The sequence below is a fragment of the Carassius gibelio genome, chromosome A13, assembly GCF_023724105.1.
Source record: "Carassius gibelio isolate Cgi1373 ecotype wild population from Czech Republic chromosome A13, carGib1.2-hapl.c, whole genome shotgun sequence".
NCBI classification, from domain to species: Eukaryota; Metazoa; Chordata; class Actinopteri; order Cypriniformes; family Cyprinidae; genus Carassius; species Carassius gibelio.
The window spans coordinates 7,179,165-7,204,837 of NC_068383.1; the positions used below are offsets into that span (position 1 = coordinate 7,179,165).

Here is a 25,673-nt window from a genome sequence, read left to right on the forward strand (position 1 = left end):
ATATGGTACCATCGTGCCAAGATCAAAACAGCAGCCTGAGTCAATCAGAAGGAATGTTACTGAGCCTTATGAGTATCTAGGTGTCATGTCAGAGTGGCAAATATCAGGTAAATATAGTGGTGCACTTATTTTTTCCAAAGAGCACTACCGAACTGAAGACTTTCTTTTCTTGTTGAAGAAAATACCTCAAAGACATATTACCAATGTAATTTGTGAAATTATTAGGGCTGTCAAAACCACTTTATTTCTGCTTTTCTGACAGCGCCATCTGCTGGCAGAGAATTAATTAGCATTTTCAATGAACCCATCTGCTGTTTTTGTTCAGACCAATGAACATCCAACCATGTTTTTATGCAGCAAACATGCAGTTGTAAATGTGAACTGGATCGATAAAAACATAATGCATTATAAAAATCTAAACAATTAACCCAGTAAAATTTAGTTAGTTGTCAATTAACATCATGACAATCATGAGATTAATTGCGATTAAATAATTTAATCGATTGACAGCCATAGAAATTATGTTATTTTGAATCATCAATACTGCCCAAATAAACTTTCATTATCAATATATAAATATATCAATAATAAAAATAATAATAAATAAAATGAAGGCAAATGCAATTTCAGTATACACAACTAAGAAAATCAGTGACTATGACAAGTGGAGCAGCCAGTCACTGCCCTCCTTGCGACTCATGGTGAAAGATTTGAGGGCAATGTTTCTTCCAGGCAAGCAGTCAAAGATTGAGAGCACACAGGAAAGGAGAGTCAAATGTGAGTGCTCATTAGTTTGACTATAGCTTCATGCAGGCAGGTAGAGCAGAGAGCTGGCCATTTTACTGAAGTTAATTCCCTGGGGGCAGAGTGATGGCAAACTGTGGGAGAAATCCATGGTTCTGCAGGGTTTTGAAAGAACCCTGAAACTACATTTAAAACTTGAGCCATTCAATGTATGTCATATTTGCTGACGTTTTTATTATTTTGCATTCTATGCACAGCACAAGTTCCTGACACAAGTAAATGTCATTATTATTATTATTATTATTATTATTATTATTATTATTATTATTAATCACAGGAGCTATACCTACATTTTACTTTGTATAATAATAACTCAACCAAAGCTCCCAATTAATGTTATTCCAAACCTGTATGCTGTTATTTTTCTGTGGAATACAACATTTGAAAACAGTTGACTTTTAAGAATTAAGCTCCTGTCCATATAACCACAGTTCTCATCATTATGTGACTGCATTATTTCTGTTGAATTCACTTTACTCCATAGTTGGGTCCTGTTGTTAATTTTTAAACCTAATAACCTAATATTGTCAAAATATACATATTGGGTTGCTTGATGAATGTTTTGATTAATAATATTTTAGAGTTTGTCAGTTTGCAGTACATATATATATATATATATTTATATTTGTTGTCATGATGTATAAAATTTTGTTTCCTGGTCCAAATATCTACTCCAATTCAATTGAGAATTCAGCTGCTGTTTTTGAGCACTATTACTTTAAAACACAAACTTAAAAAAAAAATAAAACTCACAGTGTACACTACAGTCTCCTGACTCATGGTGTTCCAGACACTAATCTGTTAATGATTCATAATATATGAATCACTGCATAGCCAATGGAGATTTCAGTATAGATATTAAGGTTACAAACATGACTGTTCAGTAGTACTATCAGCACACCATCAGTGTTTATTAGCACCATTTGTTGTTGATATTTGCACTTGATATTTGAGATTTGACTTAAAAACCAGAATGAGTTTTCATTTTAAAAAAACTATGACATGAACATAGTCAGATTTGTGAGCAAATGACACTTCAGTGTTAGACAAAAGCATAATTATTATATAAAAAAAGTTTTTATATGAACTGATTCTGTAGCATTATGTGTTATCTACTGTACATACATTTCTTTTTTTCTTCTTCTTTTTTTAAAGCTGTAATCATACTATTTTTGCAAAATACATTATTGTCTTGCACATATTTGCTTACAGAGATCTACATCCTTGTTTTCCAATCAAAACCTACAGTACATATCCGGCTGAAGAAAAGCATCAAGCGGCTACATCAAAAAATAGTCAAGGTTCAGGAAAGACAAACATGAGAAACCCAGACCTAGTTATCATTGCCCTGGTGCTCAGCTGTGTAATAGATGGTACAGTCTACAGCCAGGTAACCTGCCGCAGAGCCACGTCTCGTGAATGGCACACTCAGCCAAAGAACATCAGCGTGAGGTGGACCCTCATGGAGAACACCTGCAGCAGCTTGACCCAGTGCTGGAGTAGACAAACAGAAACAAATGGACACTTGTGGGCAACTGGGCCATATCACTTTCCTCAGCTTTGCCCATTGGAATTTCAGCTTGGAGATGTGATGTTTGTTTCTGCTGACAGAAAGCTGGAACAATATGGTATCCACCTAATTATTGTGTCCAAAGGGGAGTTTGAAAACTGCTTGATTTTAGAGCCAAGAAAGGAGCAGTTGGTGTTTGCCAACAATATTAATGGTACTTTGCAAGTGGAAACGAAATGGCTGAAGACCGGTATGAATTACTTCACTGTTGCTCATAGAGGCAGTAGTCATCTATGTAGGCTTGGCCTACGCATTGCACTTCTGGTAAAGCCTCAGCACTGCCAGAGCTCACCTCTTCTTCGCCTGTGTTCGGGAAATGGTGAATGCAGAACTACATTTAAAGACGATTCATTCAGCTGTCAGTGCCACAAACACTTTTCAGGAAGTTATTGCGAGAACATTGATGGATGCTATGAGCAGCCATGCTTAAATGGAGGCACCTGCCTGAGCAAGAGAACAGCCTACACAGATCTGCCACCTTACGAATGTCTTTGCTCCTCTCCGTTCACAGGTAAGGAACTCTAGTTTACTTTGTCAAAAAAGAGCATATATCTGTTGTGTAATACACCTTTTGCAACAAAAGTTTAAATTATTAAATAATGAAATACATAAACTTTCTATGAACCTTCAAACCTCCAGCTTTTCAATTTTGAAACTTCAATTTGTGAAGTAAACCCATAACCCATTATTTGTGATTAAAGTTGGACAAGGCAAAAATATTTTCTGTTGTAATAAACATTATGCCACAAATGCAGTCAACTTTTAACCCAAAGCTCAAGATGGGGGGTTTCATGACCCTTTAATGCAGAGTCCATTATGAATCTATACTGACCTTTCAATCATAATGGATGGGGGATGTGTAATGGGTGTCCACCCACCTACAGAGAACAGCCTAGTTTCTTTGAAGACAAGTATTTATTATTTATCTCTCATAATTGTAATTGTTCTACATTTAGCACTGTGCAATTATTTTAAAACCAGAATATTTATTTCATAAATTGACCATTTATTCAAATAAGCATTTTTTTTACCCCTACCCCACCACCGTCTCTTTAGTTCCCTAATCATGTTAATTATTCTCAAATGTTTTTCTGCCACATGAAATAATTCTTTAATTGAGTGATATAGTTTTCCTCCTCCTTGCTTGTCAATAAAATCGGCATTCAAATGTGGTTTAAATTTTGGTCTCTTGGTGAGCAAAAAAAGAGTAGAGTATTCAAAGTGTTGTAATATTGTCATACTAGATAATGTGGTTTGTTATTTTTGTCTGCTGAATAATTCATTGTACTTCTGTTAGAAGCACTGGAGTTCCTTAGAGACCACTGGGTACCATGCACAACTAGGCCAGTGTAATCAAAGTCATATAAAAGCAGAGAACCGAATTTGATTACTGTTGGAATATATATATCTCACTCAAGAGCATTAAATAATAATAAATAAATAATAGTATACACATAAAATATGATTGGTTTCATTTTGATAAAGAGGGAAAAAATAATAAATTGTTATGATTGGCTAGCCTTTTCTGAAATGTGTACATTTTCAGCTCTTTGACATTGCGGACATTCGTGGTCACGTTCAGAAAGGCGGCTTTGCCTTTCATTGAAAGGCAAATCGACAACCAGCATTGGCTCACACGTGTCACATGACAAATTGATTCGAGATACACTTTAAAATGCTGGAAGTTGATGTTAGAGAGCAACGACAGATAGCAACGTTATCTGTAAAAGGCTTGGGATGTTGTTTACCATTTAATGGACTACTTTTGTGTTTTCTCAAGCTTAGCATTTAAAGGTGCTATAGAATGCATCGATACAATCTTTTAAATTGTTCTCTGATGTCCCCAGAGTATGTTATATTAATATAATATTTGTTTATAGCTTCTAGAAATAGTTAATTATATATATATATTATATTTTATATATAATTATATTGTTATTTAATAATTTTTAACTACCACATTCCTATTCACGATCATTCACGTGAAGGCAGCATTAGTGAAAACAGGCAGAGACAATGGTAGCTTTAGCAACATTAGCCTTACAGCGAGCCAAGAATCTATTTTGGAAAACAAAATATGATGCGTGATGCTCACTTTGTCTGGAGTCTGGAAATTTGCGCACGAAGCGTTGGTATCGATTTTTCTTTCAGAAATAATCTTTGCACAACTCCAGCGCTGAACTGACCTTTGTTTGTGAGGAAATCCGGCATAAAATGTAAGCACAAACTATAGGACGTTTTCCTGAAAACTTCCTTCGAACATTAAATTTAACCACCCAGTCCTTTTAATGGCTCTCAGCAGCTACAGCAAGAGAACAGTAATGGTGGACCGCAGCTTCTCACTCAGGGCTGTGCATATGCTAATAGAGCACAGAGCTTCACAAATGGGCGCCACTTTCACAGACTGTCATCATAGTCTGGAACTGCTCATTTGGAGAGACAGTTTATGATTTTTTTGGAATCATAAAAGAATCAAAAGTGGATCTTTATTATAGGTTGCTTTCACACCCTGCGGCCACACAACTGTATTCAAACACCTTATAAAAGTGATTTTTGCATTCTATGGCATCTTTAAAATCACCATCTACTTTCCTTGTATAGCAAATCCAATGACTGGATAAAAATACTGCATTGGGACATTTGTTTCTTTAATGTCTATTGATATTTACAATGTTTTTTTTTTGTTTTGTTTTTTTTAGATCGAACCATAATACACTATTTGAAGTGTAGTAAAGTCAATATTTTGGTAGTTATATCACTTAAGATAATATGACATAATTTAATAAATTGCGGGGGGGAAAAATCTTTAACATTGTTATGTAACAGTTTTTACATCAGGTGCGTCAAGAATCAGATAATGAGAATAAATATGCATTAATCGATGCAATGTCTATATTTTCATTCATAGGTGTCAACTGCTCTGAGATCACTGGCCATCAAAATTGCAGTAAAAGGTGCAAAGATGGAGCTTGTGTACAAGTCTCATCAACTTCCTACAGATGTGAATGTTTCACAGGATATACAGGTAAGTATGATTGCAAATTTTTCTTAAAATCAAAAACATCTCTTATAAAAAGCCACTGTGAATTATGCAATACTTTACAATAGAGTGATATTTCTTCTGAGGTCCAGTAATGGATGTTTAATTTTTTACTGTTTGGCTTCATTTGACTCATTATGTTTTGATAATGAGTCATGTGATTAATGATGGAACATTTTGGTGCCTTCACAATGGCAGCGCACTTATGCAAACTCAAATCTGAGGCTTTTTCTATCTCTGCCCGCATTAAGCTGTCTTTCCTAAGTGAAGAAGCAGATTTGAAAAATGGAACAGTTAAAGCCTTCATATACGAAAGTCTTCAGAAGATCCCTGGTGCATAAATGGCCAATTATTTAATTAAGGCTTTGGCTGTGGCTTATTTGAGTGATATGCTGAGGTTGATAAAACACATGAATGGGGCCTTTCCTGTAGAAAAGAGACAGCAATAAACAATTTATGCTCCGGTGTCCTTCCCAGACATTTATAAGGCACAACCATGACATGCTTTTGGAAAGTAATGAGGCTCATTTGCTTCTTTAAAACCATTGCTGGGCTAATGAGCATCTCACCCACAAATGTGTAACAAAAGTTTTACGGTCCCTTGGGTGTTCCTGATAATAACATCATGATAAAGTCTCCAGTCTGAGGTCCAGGTGGCCTTTGCTTGTTGATAAATTGACTTTTGTGTGGCGGCAGTTTGTTCAAGCAGATAGCAGACTTTAATGTCATGCCTACAGCTTTAATGCGGAAGAAAAATGTCCAGTTTGTCTGACACAGATTTAGGGCTATCACAGTTTATGATGAATTTCCACTTGAGATTCACCATTCACAGTAAATCGGCCATGAAACACTTGCAATCTGCATCATGGCCTCTTTTGAGAATACTATCAGCTTCAGTGTAAAAAAAAAAAAGAAGCTTTCTCTAATGTCTCTAAAAAATGCATCTTTTTGGATTATCTGACTCAAACATTTTTAGTAAGTCCCCAATTTCATTTTTGCAAACCTGATCCACACCACATAACTATGTTGTCTGAATCCCCCCCCCCCCCCAAAAAAAAAGTACATTATAGTCTAATTGGTCAGTAAAGATTTTAAATGTAATATTTTTTTTTATAAATATTTGTTATCATATTATAACGACTTTTTTTTCATTCTGTTCACTTTATTTAAACAGTCTATTCTGATTTAGCACCACCTATCAGGTTTCTTGTTCAAACATGATTGCTTCATATTCAATTGGCTTGAAATTGATATTCTGTGGCATTACACGGTATTTACATTTTTAAATAAACTGTTTCAATCAAGTTTAGCTTGATCAAAAAAGGACACTCAAAAATTTAATTTTGCTGCTTTTTCAGTTTAAGTAAAAAAAAATAAAACAAATCAGTTAAATCATCACAAATCATCCTGTTACTGAACGGTGAATATATATCAATGTGTAAATACAGTTAAGCATCTGATGTTTATTTTGTTTGGTTTAAGAGTTACATTGCTTAAGAGTTCAGCAGGTAAAATGTGACAACTTTATGAGTACCTGCTTGTTTGCTAGGGTGTGAAGCTGGACATTAATTCTTCCTGAATATTCAAAGAATCTTAAAATGCTGTAGGGGTTTTGAGAATAAATCATTTGCATCTGATTTGCCTTTACCGCAGCCATATTTTTGTAACGATTCAGCTCAATTAGACATAAGTGTTGTGCCGTGACGTCAGTTCATCAACACAGTTCCTCACTGCTTATTCTTGGAGCACCTTGTAAGGAAGGGAAAGCAACCGGTCTCCAGTTCTGCTCTGTTTGGCCCCCTGTGGGGCCAGCAGCTCTCTGACTTTGCCCAAGCTGTCACCCCATTAATCACATTGAAGTTAACGGTTGGCCCGGTACCGACTGCCCTTACAGACCAGAGCCTGCACACATAATAATGAGCCCCACACGTGGGACACTTCAAATGCGATTTTCTTTTGATTCCACTCTCCTGTGTACCTTATTCAGACGGCCTTGGGTGTTTGTATCCGCATGTTATGGAATTAATAGGATATGCCCTATTGGATACACTATTAATTTTGCTGTTAACCCGCCTCATGGTTTTTGTGGAAATTCCAATGCTGTTATTGACTTGTTTCTGAGTGGTTTAATAGCAGGTTGGGTTTTGATTCGTTGATCCGTTTCATATGACTGCTTTTATGATTTTCAAGAATAAAATAATATGTTGAGCTTTGAGTTTTATAATGTCAAGAGCTTTTCATTTTCAGTTTCCCTCTGTGGATACCAGAGAAACACTGCAGAGAGATGTACACTTAGACTGACGCCCCCCAATGGTGCGTCCAATGGTGTGTCCTCAAAAGCAGTTGGGCACCTCTGGGACGGATGACCTTTGTATCATTCTGTGAGCTTAGCATGCTAGAATATGCTTTAAAAAACTGAAAGACAAAAGGAAAGGAAAACACAGTAACAAGGAAGATAAATGAGTTAGCTCCTGCTGAGGAACATGGAGGGGGGAAAAAAGCAAACAGAGCACCACTAGGGAATAAAATCAAATCATGTTCACCTTGAACCTACAGTGCTGCATAGTCAAGTCTAAATTTAACCTGAGAGGAGCGAAAATCAGTTCCAATCCACAGTTACCAGAGGAACCAGCAGCCTAGATGTCCTCGGTCCAAATCATTCCTGTTTGTTTAGGTTGTTCGGTTCAGGGAAGATGGGGACTTAATATGGACCCTTGAACCTCCACATTAGTGAATCAATGAGATAAGTGGGAGGGCGATAGAAGCTTTATGTGCTCATTTTTCATCAAACCAAATGAGAGCCATGGGACGCCACGCTGAGACTCTCAGTACTGGTGATATGTTGGAACAATTGTCCACTGTCATTGCAGTCGTAAAGTTTGAGCATTTGTTTTCACTAAGCAGTCAGAAGCTAATACTTATTATAAAGTTGATTTGGAAGCTAAAGAGCAGCTATGTTTAATTAGATTAGTAATGTTTTGAATAACATTTAAGCATGATTCTTTCTAAAAGTGCATTTTTTAAAGCCCTTTTAGAAACACTTTTAGGTAAGCAGAATAGCATACTTCAATAAAATAAATAATGACATATACAGATCCCGAGAGGGAATGTACTATTGAAAATCTCATTACAGCTGTGATTTGAACTTTGGCACAAACCTAGCATAAATAGGATAAACGTAAAAAAAGAAAAGGTGGAGCAAAAGTAAAGAAAAGTTGAAATCATTGTAAATAAATAAGAAATCTAGCCTCTAAACAATGTTTTCCCACAAGCGAGTTGTTGCTATGCAACAAAGTAACAATGTTGCATTTTAATGCATTGCCCTTTAACTCGATGGATTTTAAAAAAAGTTTAATCATAAATAACAGTCTGTTTTTTTTACTTTTTTTTAAAATAATTTTTATTAAAATAACAAGATGAACTAGGAAATAAACATATTAATATTATAATATAATATTGCACTTGTTGTTTCTTGTATCTCTCAATATAGAATAAAGACAAAGATACAGACTGACTGATGATCTGTGATTTCATCAGCGTGATTTCATGCACAAATGCTTGTATACGTGCAGTGAATCAGTGAATCAGACCCACTGTCTAAATCAAAAATGCTTTGACAGAAGCATGTGTTTCCATTCATTTTAATTATGATCATTTCATATTCATTCATTCTCCATAAATTCCTTCATTGCAGGTACTTACTGTGAGCGAAAGAGGCTCCTCTGCGATTCAAACCCATGCTGGAATGATGGTCGCTGTGAGGAGACTGCTAATGGATATGTTTGCACATGCCCAGGGGGTTTCACAGGCCTAAACTGTGAGACCACCACTGAGGCTGACAGCTACTGCAAGTCTAACGGATGTCAACTGGACGAAGCTTGTGCCACAGACAAACTTGTGAGGCCTTTTACTTTTTTTTTTTTTTTTTTTACAATACTCATAATGCTGTTTTTGTTGTTGTTTTTGTTTTTTGTCTGAGAGAATGTGATTAATTTGAAATACCACATGCTAATTTTTGTGACACTTCTGAAGCTGATAAGCCTTTGTCACGTTTAAGGTTACAATAACCATTAATAATTGTTTTGATAGCAGAATGGGTAAGGCATAAGGTTTTTTTTAATTTCTGCCATGTTCACTTAGAAATGTTTCCCCAGATTGTTACAGTTGCAGTCTGCTGCTCATGAGCCATTACTGTTATGAAGAGATGAATTTAGAAGAAAGTGTGCCAGTGGCAGACTAATTGCCATAAGTGACCTTCATTTCCTCGTAGTGAATTTCAGCACACAGGCCTGTCCGCAGCAGATTCTCATGAGATGCTTTAGTCATTCGAGAGCATGGACAGTAAAGATAGACATTAATCTCTCTCTAACACACATATACACACTCAGACACATTAAATTGATTTGTTTGACATTGATTTGGTTTGTCTGAGACATCCTCCTAAGAGAGCTCATCTGTATGAAAATGAAATAATCCTTCACGCCCCTCTAGAACTGCATCGATGCTTGTATCAGTGAGAGTCTCCATCTTACTTTCATCTGGGATTGTTCTCTGCTTCTATTACTCCTCTTTGAATGACTGAGTCAGAAATATTATTGATGTCAGGATCGGTTAGTGCAAGTCGGTGAGCAGAACTGGTTAATGGCTTATATACTGTATTGCGTTTTTCAGCTCTGGACGCCTCCGTGCTGGTTATTTCCATGTTTTAACATAATTTAACATGATTCTTTTTTTGTCTCACTGTACTGCTACTGCAGTATGATTCTTGTATTTATCCATATGAAATTAAATGATTTAATTTACAAATACAACATCTGGATTTTTTATTCACTTGTATTTTATGTCTGACCATTATATATCTTACTACATTTTGAAACAAAAACAAAAATTACCTGGAATTTTAACATTTGGAGTAAGATTCCTATATAAATAAATAAAGACTTTGATGCATTTTATTTGTTTGCAGCTGAATTACATTACATAGCCAGAAACTGTGTTTGGCTTCAAATTAGTGGAAATGTGAGTTTGCAGATCTCTTGGGACAAGTTCAAACTCTGATCAAACCCCACTACTACTTTGGTGGAAAAATGTTAAATGATGCAGATACTGTATAACATGTTCAGTCCCACCTTAGTATGTGATAAGATGTCTGCATGTTTCTCCACTTGACATGCAACTAACCCTCCTTGGGGTGGTCTTTTTCTTTTTTGCAGAATTTCACATGTATTTGCGTAGGCCCGGAATGCCCAGAGCAGGCAGAGGTGTGTGGAGCTTTGCCCTGTCTCAACGGTGGCATGTGTGTAGTTCAGAATGGCCAGTATCATTGCAGGTAAGATGCTCAGGTCAGCAGGGTTGACATTTTTATTACCATTTCTAGCGTTGTTATCATTTTATTTTATTTGGATGCAGCCGGCTTGCTCAGACAGTGCAGAGTGGCTGTGCAAGCTCTGATGATGACATGGCTATTTCACAGCTCAGTGAGAGAGCATTTCATGTTTATTCTAACACTTTTAGTTCCCCAAATGCTCACAGATCAGTGTTTTTACAACTGTAGAATATTTTTTGTCATGTACTCTTAACGCTGTATTGCGTTGTGTTTATCAAAACGAAAGTGAAAAAAAATATAGATAAAAATACAGATTTGCTGATCTAATGTAGGCTATATTCTTTTATATACAGGTGCTGTTTCTGGTTGCTGCAAATGACTTAAAATACCTGGACGTTGTCCCTGTGTAAACTTGTTTAATTGGTTAGCTTGTTAGCTAGTCCATGCTCATGGTGTCTTGTGTATATTATAGTAATTCAATCTAATTGAAGCTCTTGAAGTTCCTTGCACCGTGTACTCTGAGACACGCTTACGTGTTTGTCGTGTTTAATGTTGGTTACTTTAGAAGTAAATAGGTTGTGAACAGGATTATACATTGATTTTTATGGGGAAGTTGTGGCTTAATGGTTAGAGGGTTGGACTCCCAATCGAAGGGTTGTGAGTTCTAGTCTCGGTATGGTTCACCATACTTGGCTGAATGTCACTTCACTTTATACTTTTCACTTTTACATTGTCTTGTGTGACCTCACGTGTCTAGAGGCCTGCATAGCACCTTTTGCATAGTTTGTTAATCAAAGGTATGCATTTTACATGAATTTGGTCAATTGCTTTTTTTTTATGAAATTTTGAACCGCTGAAAATCACATACTGTGAGTTTTTCCTGTTATTTTACTGGCCAGAAATAGGAATACAGTCTGTAGACAGTGAAACATTCGTTAAATTTCCAGTGGTAAGGTGCAATATTCAGCCTGTGACAGCTTTTGAATGACTTCCTGCTGATAATGAAGGAATCCGCTAAAGTTTGGCTGCTTTATGAGTTCTTCCAGTCCTTGGGGGGCTCATAGTTATGTCTTCTTTTGCTCCTGATCATCTTTTTTAGTTTTTATTAGCAAAGATCACTTGAATCAATACATTTGATGGGCCCTCTGACTAAATGACAAGCCAAAGATAAGATAGGGATTGAAAGGGGAAAAATGAATTAAAAACTGAGCATGACTAGAGGATGATAGTGTGTTTAAAGAGAAGGAGAGATAAAAGCGAAAGCAGCCGGTCACCTGGGAGTCTGTGTTAATAATTGAGTGATTTTGCCTTTGTGTGACAGAATAAGATCACTGAAGTCTTATCACAGCAGAAGCAAGGCCAAGATCTGGCTAAGGCCAAAGAAACAAGAGGATTTTCTCTATTTATGTCTGTCAGGGGTTGAACATTTAACAGAGATTCTTGTCATGTGTTTGCTTAAAGGATCTCTTAATACTCCACAAATGTCACCAAGGAGCATAATGGTCATTATGAGACACGTGTAACATCTAAAAACAGCAGTAAAATGCCTGCATTTCATCCCATTATCATTGATTGTTACTCTGGGTCATTTTTACTCTATTTTTATATGTGGCTAAAGTTAATGTCATGTTCTTGCAGATGCCGACCAGGTTTTTCCGGAAAGAACTGTGAAGAAATAATTGACTTCTGCAAGCTGCTCAATATTAACTGCCTGAATGAGGGATTGTGTCTCAGCCTAGTTGGAGGATATAATGTAAGTAACCTCATTTTTGGAATGGTTCATTTGTACAATAAAATCCATAAAAAAAATAATTTCAGATAGCATACATTTCTTATATTGCTCTATTATAGAGAAGCTAAATCTTAGAAGTTTAGAAGAGGTAATGTATATGCTTTATAAATGCAGGAAATGTAAAAGTTGGGAGAAAAGTACTGTCTATATATTACATACAGTATATTGCAAATTAGCATCCCAACAAAAAATCTCTCCTTATCTCTGGCTAATGCATGTCTATTAATTTATAAGAGTTCTCAGTCTTGCAGTCACATTATCCTTGATTTATTCTTGTGTCTCAAGGTTTCAGCTATCCTGTTCTATTTCAATATCATCTTTCTGTCACTCCCATCAACAGATCTGCTCTTTGAGTGATGTGTCTCAGTTATACACTGTTGACTGATGCAGTCGCATCGCTTTTTCTTATGAAGTGCTCTAGAATATTAGAATATGTGCTTCACATACATTGATTTACTTGAAGTGCAATTTATTAAACTACATGGGGATCTGACACAGTCATGAAAAGGGTTTGCATGTATGAATATAAATGCTGTTTTGATAATGGACAAATACTTTTGAAGCAATAAATGACCTATGATGGAGCCTGGTTGTTAAATGCATAGTTTGCCTAAAAAAAAAAATTAAAATAAAAAAAATTTGTGAAGTTCCTTGGAAATAAAATATAGAATACAGGTTTGGGACAACATGCAGGTGAATGAATAATTACAACATTGTATTTTTAATTGAACAATTTAATCAGAATGTCTGTTTATTTTACTGGTATAGAAATCATAAAATGAGGTCTGAAAAAAAATCTACATTCTCAAAAATGATGGAAAAAATAGCTTTTGAGTATGTCAGCATTAACTTTGAAAGATGAAGTAAAAGTTACAGTGAGCTGCTAACATTCTGGGAAGCTCAAAATGTGTTCTTGAAGACTTTATGTCTGATATATATGACTTTACTTAAAATAACCTGCGGGGAAAAATGAAACTTGAAAAACTGCACAGATTCTGTTGTGCACTGAATTTTAAAGCACTGTTTCTCTGCAGAAGTGTCTGTGATGTATGTAAACATTGGTTATTATAAGAGCTGATTTGGTTAGTGTGCTGTTTGGAGACATCTGGTTGTTTAATTACTAATCACTGTCATCCTTAATTAAAACTTTGACATAGTCCAGGAAACACGCCGCATTTCTTCATTAGTAAATTGGTGAAGAATCTGTTGGTCATCAGCAACATTTTTCTTCAATGAAGAACAATGCCCCCCCCCTCCCCCCCACATATACTTATTAAACACTAGTGTGCTATGTAATTGCCTTCTAAATAATAATGATTCTTAGAATCGCCAAGGGCTTAATTAACTAGGAATTCTAATTTTAGGATATTTAGTAAAATTTAATTTGTAGAGAACAACATAGGGGATTGGAAAATGCAATTACCTTTTCATGTAAGCTTGAATGCAAGTTTAACCAGAATATAAAAATAATAGCAGAGGATTCTAGATGTTCTTTATTTGGTACATTATTTTATATGCATTTAGTGTTTTTGCTGATAGATTGAATATCTAATAATTAAGATTAATTACTAAAATATCTTTACCCCCCACAGTGTCTCTGTGCACCAGGATGGACGGGGGAGTTTTGTCAGTACTTGGATAACGCATGCTTAGCCTATCCAAACAGATGCTTGAACGGAGCTACTTGCATCAGTATGAGTGAGCCAACTGCACCCCCGCACTATATGTGCACCTGTCTCCCTGGATACACAGGTTAAAAGAAATCTATATCAACAAACTCCAGAATATGTTATCCTGATTTATGTTTGAGTTTGCAGAGCGTTTGGCAGCAGAAGTTTTTTAAAGCCACTTAGAATATATTTTTTTTTTTTCTACAGTATGGTTGGAGAGGAGAATTATTGTCACGTTTTCATACAGAGATTGCATAGAACAAAAATTGTTTCCTCATAATTCTGCTATATCTGTAGAATTCTGAATATTGAATATAAAATATATCTGTCATCCACGGTAACACGGTGTGTTATTCTGGTGACATTTTTGAGATAGTTACATGACACTCAGGCTTGAGGACTTCAGGACAGAATTTAAAGTCCACTTGAATCCCAATAAAAAGATTAGATTTGAAATAACGTAGCAAACTGGATACAACATTACATTTTGAATGAAAGGAAACCTCTAAAAACATTATTATTATTTATATTTTAGGTAAATTTCCCAGAATCCTCTACTTTGCTCAAACCTAGATCTGTACCCTAGGTCTTACCCCATCTGTAGAGAGGAAAATGTTCTACCTATCAGGATTTTTATTTATATATATATATATATATATATATATATATATATATATATATATATATATATATATATATATATATAAAATATGCACATTTAGTCAAAATGAATTGTGTAATCATGTTTTGCTACAACATTTCTCTTAGTCCCATTCTTGGAATCACAGATCAGTAAATTACTCTTCTTGTCAGTCAACATTCTGTAGGGCATGGCAAGTTCTATTCAAATTCCAACTCATGAATTTGAATAGGAGCCAGTTCTGAATTTTTCCCTAGTCTGAATAAAACAGTTTCATGTCCAACATCTATATCTTCCACAGAGTGTGTGTTCCAATGAGACGAGTCCCAATGCCCTGAGGCATTCCTTTACTGTAACTCCTCTTTGCACATTGCCCGCCTAACTGGATTATTCTATAATTTGTTTCATCATGCCTGCTAAATGAAGGGCAAATAGAGGTTAGAGAACACTTAATCAGTAAATCTATCTGGGAAAGCAAGATCTTTTATTAGCTTGGCCACCAGCGCATGAGCACAGAATGAACTATTTGCTTAAATAACCCAGAAACAAATAAACAATCAAGACAAATGATTTACTGGATTTCATCAGCCGTGACGTGTTGATCTCAGTGCCATGCGTTGCGGTTCAATGCTCTTGCATGGGTAAATGTGAAATAGTCTTTTATAGGCACTTTACATGAATTATAGATCATCAGCATTTCATGACACCTATAAACCATAACATGTTATGAAGCCATATTATTTGAAAAATGCCTTCTCTGAGAGATTTCCTTTCAGTAATACACAGTAGATCTCGTATTTTCAATAGGATAATCGCCAGTGCTTCTGTCCTTGTTATCACCTCTCAGTCTCCTTGATGGCTCTATTTCCCATCTAAGCAGATGAAGAAATCTTTCTTTCAGCATCCCAAGTGTCAGCAACAAGAGGCACCTGACAATTTCTTCCTTTCTGTGAGCTTTATATTGGATTAGAATACTATTATGAAAACATGTCACAGCTCAAACCTCAATGTTTTATTTAGATATCTTGATGATGCTAATGATATCCCCATCGATTAATGACCTCAGAGACTTTAAAAAGACCATCCCTGTCCCATTTCTCACCACGGTATTTCCAGAAGGCCAATGTGAAATGTCAAGTGCTTTCATTATGATCTTCCTTGAAAAAGTCAGATGGCATGTTGAGGGAAGATAATGTGACTTCTTCCACAGCAGAGAAAAGCACTAAAAGCATTGGTGAAGCAGATCTTGCACTGGATAAGACTTTTGAATAATTTCTTTCTACAGCTTACCTTGCTTTTTCCATGCAAAGATTTGATTGATTTGATTCCATGTTATTTTACTTGTTATGTAATTGTGTGTGGATGGACAACATTAATAGAGAACTGCCAGCGAGTTGGGAAAATGACCTTCAGAACAGTTCTTGGGTTGCTGCTGGATACTAACTGCTCTAAATATAAACCGCCATAACACCCACAAAAATCTGAGAATCAGTGCCATATGCCCTATTTATGAAGTTGCCTGAGGTCAACCTAAAGATGCAGCTTAATTTTTAATGCACTGCTATTTGTAATCTTCAAGAAAAAAAAAAAAATGTATATATATATATATATATATATATATATATATATAAATATATATTATTATATATATATATATATATATATATATATAAGCCTTTTTTTCTGTGGAATAAGACAAGGGGAGGATTTCCAAATTTGCTTGTAAATCCCAAAATGTCAAAAGTGAAGTCAATATCTTCCAGGGAGATGGAGCGTAAAAGCTTAACTAACACTCCATTCGCACCCCATCTTCCTGCAGGACGCTACTGTGAGGCTGAAGTAAATGAGTGTGATTCCAGTCCCTGTCAGTACCAGGGAACATGCACTGACTTTGTTGGATTCTACAAATGTGCCTGTCCTTCAGGTATGAGTTTCTCTTACTCCTAAGAAGTTTTTAAATGTATTTAATTTTTTTTTAAATAAATATATATATATATATATATATATATATATATATATATATATATATATATATAAACATTTTTTTTTTTGGACTGTGCCACAAATCCCCACTGCTCCAGCACCAGTGGCTCTGACTGACAGCTGAGCAAATCACTCCCATTCTCACACTGCCAGAGCTCATTAATGCTGCAGAATTGTGTCAATATTGTGTTATGAAATGCTCTTCCCTTTTGAGGCCGCTGCATTGATATGGTTCCCTCTCGTAATTGTTGGTTCTGCTCACTCTTTCTGAGGCATGATTTGCATTCACTGATGCAACCTGATGGCTCACCCTAGAGATTGGCAACTCACTGGCGGGGTTACAAGCATGCTTCTCTGCCAGCTGCTCCCTTCCGCTCAATGAGTAGACGACCCAGAGTCCCAAACGCCCCCCTCCCTAAACCTGCCCACGCGTGCTCGACGCTCAGAGAATGGGATACAAAAGGGAGAATCATCTGAATGACTTCTTCATAAAAAGATTGAAGATGTTTTCTGTTTAAAAAGTAAAAAAGCTCGACTAGGCTATTGTGAAATAGTAGGCATAATTTAGCAAAGATTATTGACTTGAAGTATATAAAATTAAGTTGAATTTAGAGTCAAATATAAAATATTTTAAGTGGTCAGTTCACTTCAAAAATGATGTCATTATTGTCATTATTTCTCACATTTCATGCTTAAACTGAAATATGTTTTTCTGTGGATATTTTGAAGAGCGTTGGTAAGCAAACAGTTTATGAGGCATTTCTCAAAATATCTTTTATGTTCCATCGAAGATAAAAATAATTCAGGTTTGTAACAGCATGAAGGAAAGAAAATGACAGAATTATCATTTTTGGGTTTAATGGCATTATAAATCATAAATGTACCTTTGAATCGGAACATGAGGCATTCCAGGTTTTTTTTTTTTGTTTTGTTTTGTTTTTTTGAATTATTACCTAGGTTGGTGTTGTTGTAAACAATGATTGTAAAATTATAAAATATAAAAAAATAAAAACAACAGCTGCATGAAATACAGCAGAGTGGAACAGAACGTAGGGGTCTCAATATTTTTCAAAGTTGAGTTGTTTTTAACTGAGTGTGTAAATAGACCAAGAAATAAAGTATTTTCTTTTATTTATTTTTTATTTGTGGAGTTATAAATGTTGACATTTTAAAACATTTTCCGAAAGCCTTTTAAAAGTATCAAAGCAAAAAAAAAAAAAAAAAAAATACCAAATAAATCTACATTAAATCACTAGTTGACCTCTATAATAGACTGTAGTCGGCTATCCTGACCCATCCTTAATTTTCATGAGTGTGATATTCCTGCTTAAACCTCTATGTGAATGCCTTTTGAAATTATGCATATAAACCAATGCAAGCAAGCCAAAAAATATTCTCTCTTTCCAAAAGCCCTTGTACAAACTAGCCTGGCCTCTTTCTGACCTTTACAATTTTGTTCTTTTCATTTGGACTGACTGGCTTTTCGGCTTTGAATAGGCTTTCAAAAATTGATTGCCATTTTCTTTTACTTCTTTTACCCTAGAAACAAAGAGGGGAAAAAGAAAGAAATTTGATTTCCAGCTTGCTTCATGTTCACTGATTGACCTTATTGATTGAGGCACAATGACGTGAGGAATATATGCAGTGTGTTCTCAAAGGCATTAACAAGAGCTAAAGCGTTTCAATCTTGTTTAATCTTTTAAATTCTGTTTTTGCACAAGGTTCTTTTAGTTCCCAATCAAGGAAGCAGGGACGTTGAAGTCCAAATGTTTCTTCAGATTGTTTTCTCACCTTCCTTTCCAGGATACACTGGGGTTGACTGTGAGGTTGACATAAATGCATGTGCACCTCCAAATGTCACTTGTCCCCCTGGAACATTCTGTGTGGATTTGCCAGGTGACCAGCTCCATATATGCCACACTCAGTGTCCTCGCTCTCTACAGGTAGGTCAGAAGGGTTCAGCCCCTGATACAATACACAAGTTACAACAATACGACTGTTTAGAACAGGGGAGTTTACTCCGAGGAGGCAGTGTCTACTCAAAATATTGGATGAGAAAAAAAAAGTAGTAAAAAATTAAAAATACAATTTGTCAATATTACAAAATATAGCATTAAAAAGTGTGAAAATCACTTATATTTCTAAAGAAACACTGTATAACAGCAACCGCAGCAGGTAAAGTTACAGTGTCTCTTTCGCCTCACCTGAGCCCACTGAGTTTTAACAGAATTCCTAAAGTGTGCTGTGAGTTTGGTGGGGGTAGTTGAGAATGAATGGGGGAAAGTCATGTTAGAGGAAGCAGTGTGTACAGTACATTGCAGTATCTTTGGATATAACTAGTTATGAATGGCTGTGATTGGTTAATGCTATAAATCCCACCATCTCCATGTTTGCACAATATTTATCAAGCTTTGATGACTGATGATCCGAAAAAGTATAAAATGGGTAAAAGTTAACTAATAAAAAGAATAGCTTATATATATATATATATATATATATATATATATATATATATATATATATATATATATATATATATATATATATATATATATATATATATATATTTTTTTTTTTTTTTTTTTTTTTTTGTTTTGTTTTTTTTTTTACCAAGAAAATGTGACTATGACTTGTATTTACATTTGATTAAAAAAAAAAAACACACAGTTTTACTTCCAGTCAACTATACTAATTTACATTACACCAGTGACAAGACGGGAAAAAAAAACATTTGAGTCAGTATAAACAGTTATTTAGAGTAACAACCAGGCATATGCATATAAGTCGTATTTTTTCAATGCATGAGCTCATTCAAAATGCATACACCACCCTCTTTCATGTTCCACTTGAAAAGAGCATGTTTAAAATGTTATGTTCTTAGCACGCTTGTTTATTCTTTTGATGATGTGAAACTGTTTGCATGCTTTGTTACTGAACAATACCACCAATTGCAAATTGCATGTTCCTTTTGAACATGTTTGATCATTTGGATTTGGTTTACTTGTGCTGATAATCACCACTAATATAAATGGCAATTAAAATGCAGCTTTCCTTCATTAACCAGCATGTTTAATTTAACACTGGGACCAAGCATGGCTATTAACCAAAGACCAAAATTACCTTTTTACACACATTTAAATGAAGGATTGTTCAGGAATAATGGTTGATTTTCATTTTGACAGCCTTGTGCCAATGGAGGACATTGTGTCCTTAACAACATCACCAGTTACAGTTGTGTTTGTGCACCTGGATGGACTGGGCCGACCTGCTTGGTCAACATAAATGAGTGTGTCCAGCACAGGTGTCAGAACGGAGCCACCTGTGTGGATGAGGTTGGTGGGTACAGGTGAGTCTGGGTGAAAAAGTTTTTTTTTTTTTTTTTTTAAGACTACATCAAATGCTTTGCTTAGAACTTAAGTGTATTCAAATATAATTATTATTATTTATTTATATACAAAGATAATTGTGAACAAGTGAAACGCATTTAAAATGTACTTGGAAATATTAGCATGAATTAAAATGCTCATAAAATAAATGCATAAATAAAAGAAAATTCTATAATTCTGTAATGATTTACCCTCGTTTCATTCCAAAACTGTATGCATTGTTTCTCTGCTGAACAAAGCCTGAACCGATTTTTATTTGTATTTTTTTCATACACCAATAGTTTGTAGTGACCATGGTCTGTCAAGCTCTGAAAAAGACAACAATGGACAGCCTAAAAGTAGTCCATATGACTTCTGAGCAGCTGCTTTTAAATAAATATGGCACCTGCTGCTGCTTAAATGTCAATTGAATCAAACATTGATTTTTCCAGGGTTTTGTAACCAAATGTCATTGCAGCAATTTTTTTTATTATTGTTATTCTGCACAAAACTGGTATGGTTTGAAAATCAGGTTGTGCAGACAACGTTTATCATTCTTTTATAGTTCCTTTTTGGGGTCTTCTCTTTTATTTTATTTTTTTCTTCTCCAAAAAAGAGTGGTTGAGGTGGATTTATCCATTTTAAACAGGATGCTTCTCCCAGTATAAAATTAAAATTGATATTCTGTTCAGGTCCATTTGCTATTTACTGCCTCATTCTAGAATTAAACCACCCATAGCTGTTAAAACAAATAGCATGTTTCTGTGATAGAAAGCAAAGCAAATTACATTGTCCTCCCCCATGACTCAGCCATTTATTTTCATACCATGTCTTGTCTGTTTTGTTTGCGATTCCATTAAGAGATACTGTTTTATGCATTTCAAGTTGCCTTTGCGGTCACGGATATACTGGAGTCCACTGTGAACTTGACATTGACTTCTGCTCTGGGCATCAGTGTTCAGAACACGCCTTCTGTCTGGACCGACAGCACAACTACACCTGCCACTGCATGCTGGGATATGAGGGAACGTTCTGCGAGCTTGAGACAGATGAATGCAAAAGCGAACCATGCACCAAGGGTGCCACTTGCATTGATTTGGTGGCAGGTTACCAATGCCTGTGTGCTCCAGGATTTAAGGGTAAGCAAATGTTTGACTCAGTGGTACTACTTAGCCAGGAAAACCATCTCTGGGCTTTTGATGTGCATTGACCTTCAATATCTTACATTGTTGTATTGCTCATGAAAAATAAAATTTAAATATGTTTATATTCATAATTAATGTTTATATTTATATGAAGGTTATAAGCATACTTGCTTCTTTCTAATATTTAATGACCTCTTTTAATTTTCTAATTAATTCTCAATAAAATAATGATTACAATTTCTCTAAATGAATACCTTGTTTTGCTTGGAAATATGTTACATTACAGAAATAAAACATGTTGCAAATGGTTATTTAAATTGACTTATTTATAAAAATTATCACAGAAGTCTAACATGATATGATACAGGCTTTTTTTGTGTTGTTGTTTCTGTGTACTGGAAGCTTATGTTACTAAAACAAATTCCTTGTATGCAGAAGCATACTTGCCAATAAAGCTCTTTCTGATTCTGATTCAGATTTTCTTTTCTATTTTGCCTGTGTTAATGTCCATCATGCAGGTCGAACATGCTCCAAGAATATGAATGAGTGCTGGTCCAGACCCTGCCTTAATGGGGGCACCTGCATTGATCTGGTCAATGACTACATTTGTATCTGTCCACTTGGTAAGTTAAGTCCAGCACTCTGTTCCAAAGCAACAGATGCATCCTGAGCTTAAAGCACTAGTGCTACACCATGTATGATGTAAATAATCATTTATGATATATAGTAAACATTATGTTTAGAAAATGCCATTGTTCTTGGGAAGGAGCCAAAGGTCCATATAGGAAATTATTCCCAAGGAACCATTTAGACTTTAGTGAAGCCCTTATCTCCACAGCTCACATTGAAACATGTCCTGTGTGACTCATGCTCCCTGTTTTCTAGATAATCTTCCAGCCCAAGGGGAAGAGAATCCATCAGTGTAAATTTTCTAGTGTTTATTAAAACGGGCTCTCTTTAATTGTCTTAAAAATGATGGTGACAGAAAACAGACCTCCATCTTGTTAGGACAGGTCTCATTAGAGGGCACCATACTTACGGGAGATGGTGTGGTGTTGGATGCCTTGATCGGGTTAAAACCTTAAAAAATTCATTTAGGTTTCAGAATTCATTGTTCAAGATTGAATCTCCAAATAAAAAGTGATGGGAAGCCATTTTCGAAGTCCTGTTCTCAGGAAACAGTGCCTGAAAATCTCAGCATTGATTTGAAAATGCAGGCCTAAATTACCATGGCTGTGACTGCCACATATAAATGCATTATATTATATTATATTATATTATATTATATTATATTATATTATATTATATTATATTATATTATATTATATTATATTATATTATATTATATTATAAATGATTCATACATCAGTTTATTTTATTTATGTATTTATTATTTTATTTATTTTTTAACTTAAAGCTGCAGTAGGTAACTTTTGACGCTCTAGCGGTTAATAAACAGAACTGCTTGCGTCTTGCGGAAGAACATCGTAGCCGGAACTACTTCTCTCTGTTTATGTCTATGAAGAATCACAAAGGTACTGGGTTACTCCGCCGCGGTACCCCCGAAGCAATCTAAAATAGTCCGAATATAAACACTTATTATAGGTGCACCCTAGTGATTCAGGACAAGCTAAAAACACAGTTTGGAAAATGGATTCATTGTGTACTCGCTTATTATATAATTTTTTTTACATTTTGAACACAAACAAAGTTACGGACCGCAGCTCTGATTGGTTGTTTCTTACCGGGAGCGGATGACCTTCTGCAAATGGCAATAGGACACTGGGAGGAGCCAGAGGAGCTTGATTTTTTTCACTAGCCGCGTTTCCACCACAGGAACTTTACCCAGGAACTAGGGACTTTGGCCCGGTACTTGATGTGTTTCCACCGCAGGAACCAGCAACTAAATAAAGTTCCGGGTAAAAAAATGCCCCTCAGAAAGTCCCTGCTGGCGAGGTGGTACTTTTTCAAAGTTCCGGAACTTTCCGGGGCGGGGCTTTGGCGCTAAACATGCTGATTGGTTGAGTTCATGCAGCATTGGTTGAGTTCAACCACCATTTATTCGGATCAATATTTTCAAAATATTACTGTTATTGTGTCATGAAATGTTATATTAAAAGTATTTCAGGCGAGAATGTAGTTGTTTAAAACTTAAATCTGTGGTTTATTTATAAAGACAGCGCCTATTTAAAAATGTGTTTCGCCGATCTCAGAGACGGTTAGCTCCCCTCGATCAGCGGGAGCTCAGTCCTCATGTATCCGCAGAGAGCAGCCTCATCTCGGCTAGACCTTCTGATATGTGCTGGCTCTGATGTCTCTTTAGTGGTTAAACATAAAATATAATTCAGCTGCGGGGTAAATCTAACAGGTTTTCTTTGGTCTGTATTCAATTTATCTATATGTTAAAATGAAAATAAAAAAGGCAAGTCTATATAATATTTCATTTCATTGCAATGGCTGTATATAGCATTACACATATCCCTGAACTAAGTACATTTCTGTAGCTGTTATTATGTTTAAATGAAAACGAAAGGAGGCAGTGGTATTTTATATCCTATTTCATTTTATTGTAAATATACTGAGGGGAAAATAACAGTAGCCAAAGCGATCTGAGTTCACGCAGCATTGGTTGAGTTCAAACACCATTTATTCGGATCATTTTAAAATATTACTGTTATTGTGTCATGAAATGTAATTTTAAAAGTATTTCAGGCGAGAATGTAGTTGTTTAAAACTCAAATCTATGGTTTATTTATAAAGACAGCGCCTATTTAAAAATGTGTTTCGCCGATCTCGTAGACTGTGAGCTCCACTCGATCAGCGGGAGCTCAGTCCTCATGTATCCGCAGAGAGCAGCCTCTCCTGGGATAGACCTTCTGATATGTGCCGCTGGCTCTGATGTCTCTTTAGTGGTTAAACATAACATAATTCAGCTGCGGGGTAAATCTAACAGGTTTTCTTTGGTCTGTATTCAATTTATCTATATGTTAAAATGAAAATAAAAAAGGCAAATTTATATAATATTTCGTTTCATTGTAATGGCTGCATATACACATATCCCTGAACTAAGTACATTTCTGCAGCTGTTATTATGCTTAAATGAAAACCAAAGGAGGCAGTGGTATTTTATCCTATTTCGTTTTATCGTAAATATACAGAGAGGAAAATTACAGGATTCGCGTCGTCGCTGACATCAAACTCCCCAGTCGAATGCACGAAGTCAGAACTAACTACCGATGATGCACGTCCAAAATCAGCGTAACCTTTTTTTTTTTTTTTTTTTAAATAGGCGGGACTTTGTATTGAGAAACACGCAGACCTACGTCACCAGTCTATTTGTCTAATCTACCCGGTACTTTACACCATGGTGGAAACGCAGAAAGCAACAGGTCTGGGGGGAAAAAGTTCCTGGGAAAAAAAGTTCCTGGTACAAATGTTCCGGGTAATTTCGGTGGAAACGCGGCAACAGATTATCTGTCTCATATTCTACTGTCAGGACATAATGACAGGTTTAACAAATATGTAAAAAAAAAAAAGTTACAAAAGTTGCCTACTGCAGCTTTAATCTGCTAAATAATAATAATAAAATAAATTATTATAATATGAAATAATATAAGCATAGAATATGATGTTCATTATCTGTTAATAAATAAATATATAAAGAGCGAGAAAGGGCTTTTTTCATATTAGCATTAGTTAATTGGACACATATCAAACTGTTTGCTTAGAATACAGCAGAACTTAATAAAACACAGTTCATTTTTTTTTTCATGACTCAAAAAAAAAGTATAGCACCACACAATTTAGTAAGAACCTTAACATAAATGTAGATAATAAGATGTGCCGTCCTCTCAATCATGCATATTTTCCATCTCATTCCTGTCTACTGGGTCATTTATGTGCAACAGGTTAGGTGAACTGAGTGGGCTTTCTGGCAAGAATGGATCTGGTTTTAGTCTCTGCATCCTCCTACAAAGCTGACAAGTATGCTTATTGCATATCAGGAAATGATGGAAAATAAGTGCAGTCTCAATAATCCCTTGGCAAGTGTTTGAATCATAGCCCTCAGGAAAATAAAAGGATATAAGCTGCCACCATGCTGCGGATACAAATTATTTCTAGATAAGGGGTAGTCATGGGAGTATAGTGATTTGATGACGTTATTTGATGGTAAGGGTTACTCGCAATACCAAGAACAACTTCAAATGCACATAATGGCAGATTATATTCAAATTGACATTTTCTAAAAGAAGATATGAGGATCCTGTTCATGATACTGCAGTGTGATCATACCAAAGCGTCGTTTGCATGATTTTCTGAACCATTACTCTCAGCGTT

At 35.5% G+C, this 25,673-nt stretch overlaps 1 protein-coding gene across 1 annotated transcript in view; it reads left to right on the top strand.

Moving 5' to 3' along the window:
• The first annotated feature begins 2,119 nt into the window (after positions 1 to 2,119).
• Positions 2,120 to 25,673, top strand: part of LOC128025995 (protein eyes shut homolog) — a 171,545-nt gene continuing 147,991 nt past the window's right edge. The window contains exons 1-11 of the mRNA XM_052612653.1: positions 2,120 to 2,885; positions 5,283 to 5,399; positions 9,109 to 9,311; positions 10,628 to 10,743; positions 12,379 to 12,493; positions 14,125 to 14,284; positions 16,662 to 16,766; positions 18,629 to 18,768; positions 20,008 to 20,171; positions 21,076 to 21,329; positions 21,854 to 21,958. Coding sequence (XP_052468613.1) covers positions 2,123 to 2,885; positions 5,283 to 5,399; positions 9,109 to 9,311; positions 10,628 to 10,743; positions 12,379 to 12,493; positions 14,125 to 14,284; positions 16,662 to 16,766; positions 18,629 to 18,768; positions 20,008 to 20,171; positions 21,076 to 21,329; positions 21,854 to 21,958 — 2,242 coding nt within the window. The 5' untranslated portion in view covers positions 2,120 to 2,122. The remainder of the gene's footprint in view (positions 2,886 to 5,282; positions 5,400 to 9,108; positions 9,312 to 10,627; positions 10,744 to 12,378; positions 12,494 to 14,124; positions 14,285 to 16,661; positions 16,767 to 18,628; positions 18,769 to 20,007; positions 20,172 to 21,075; positions 21,330 to 21,853; positions 21,959 to 25,673) is intronic.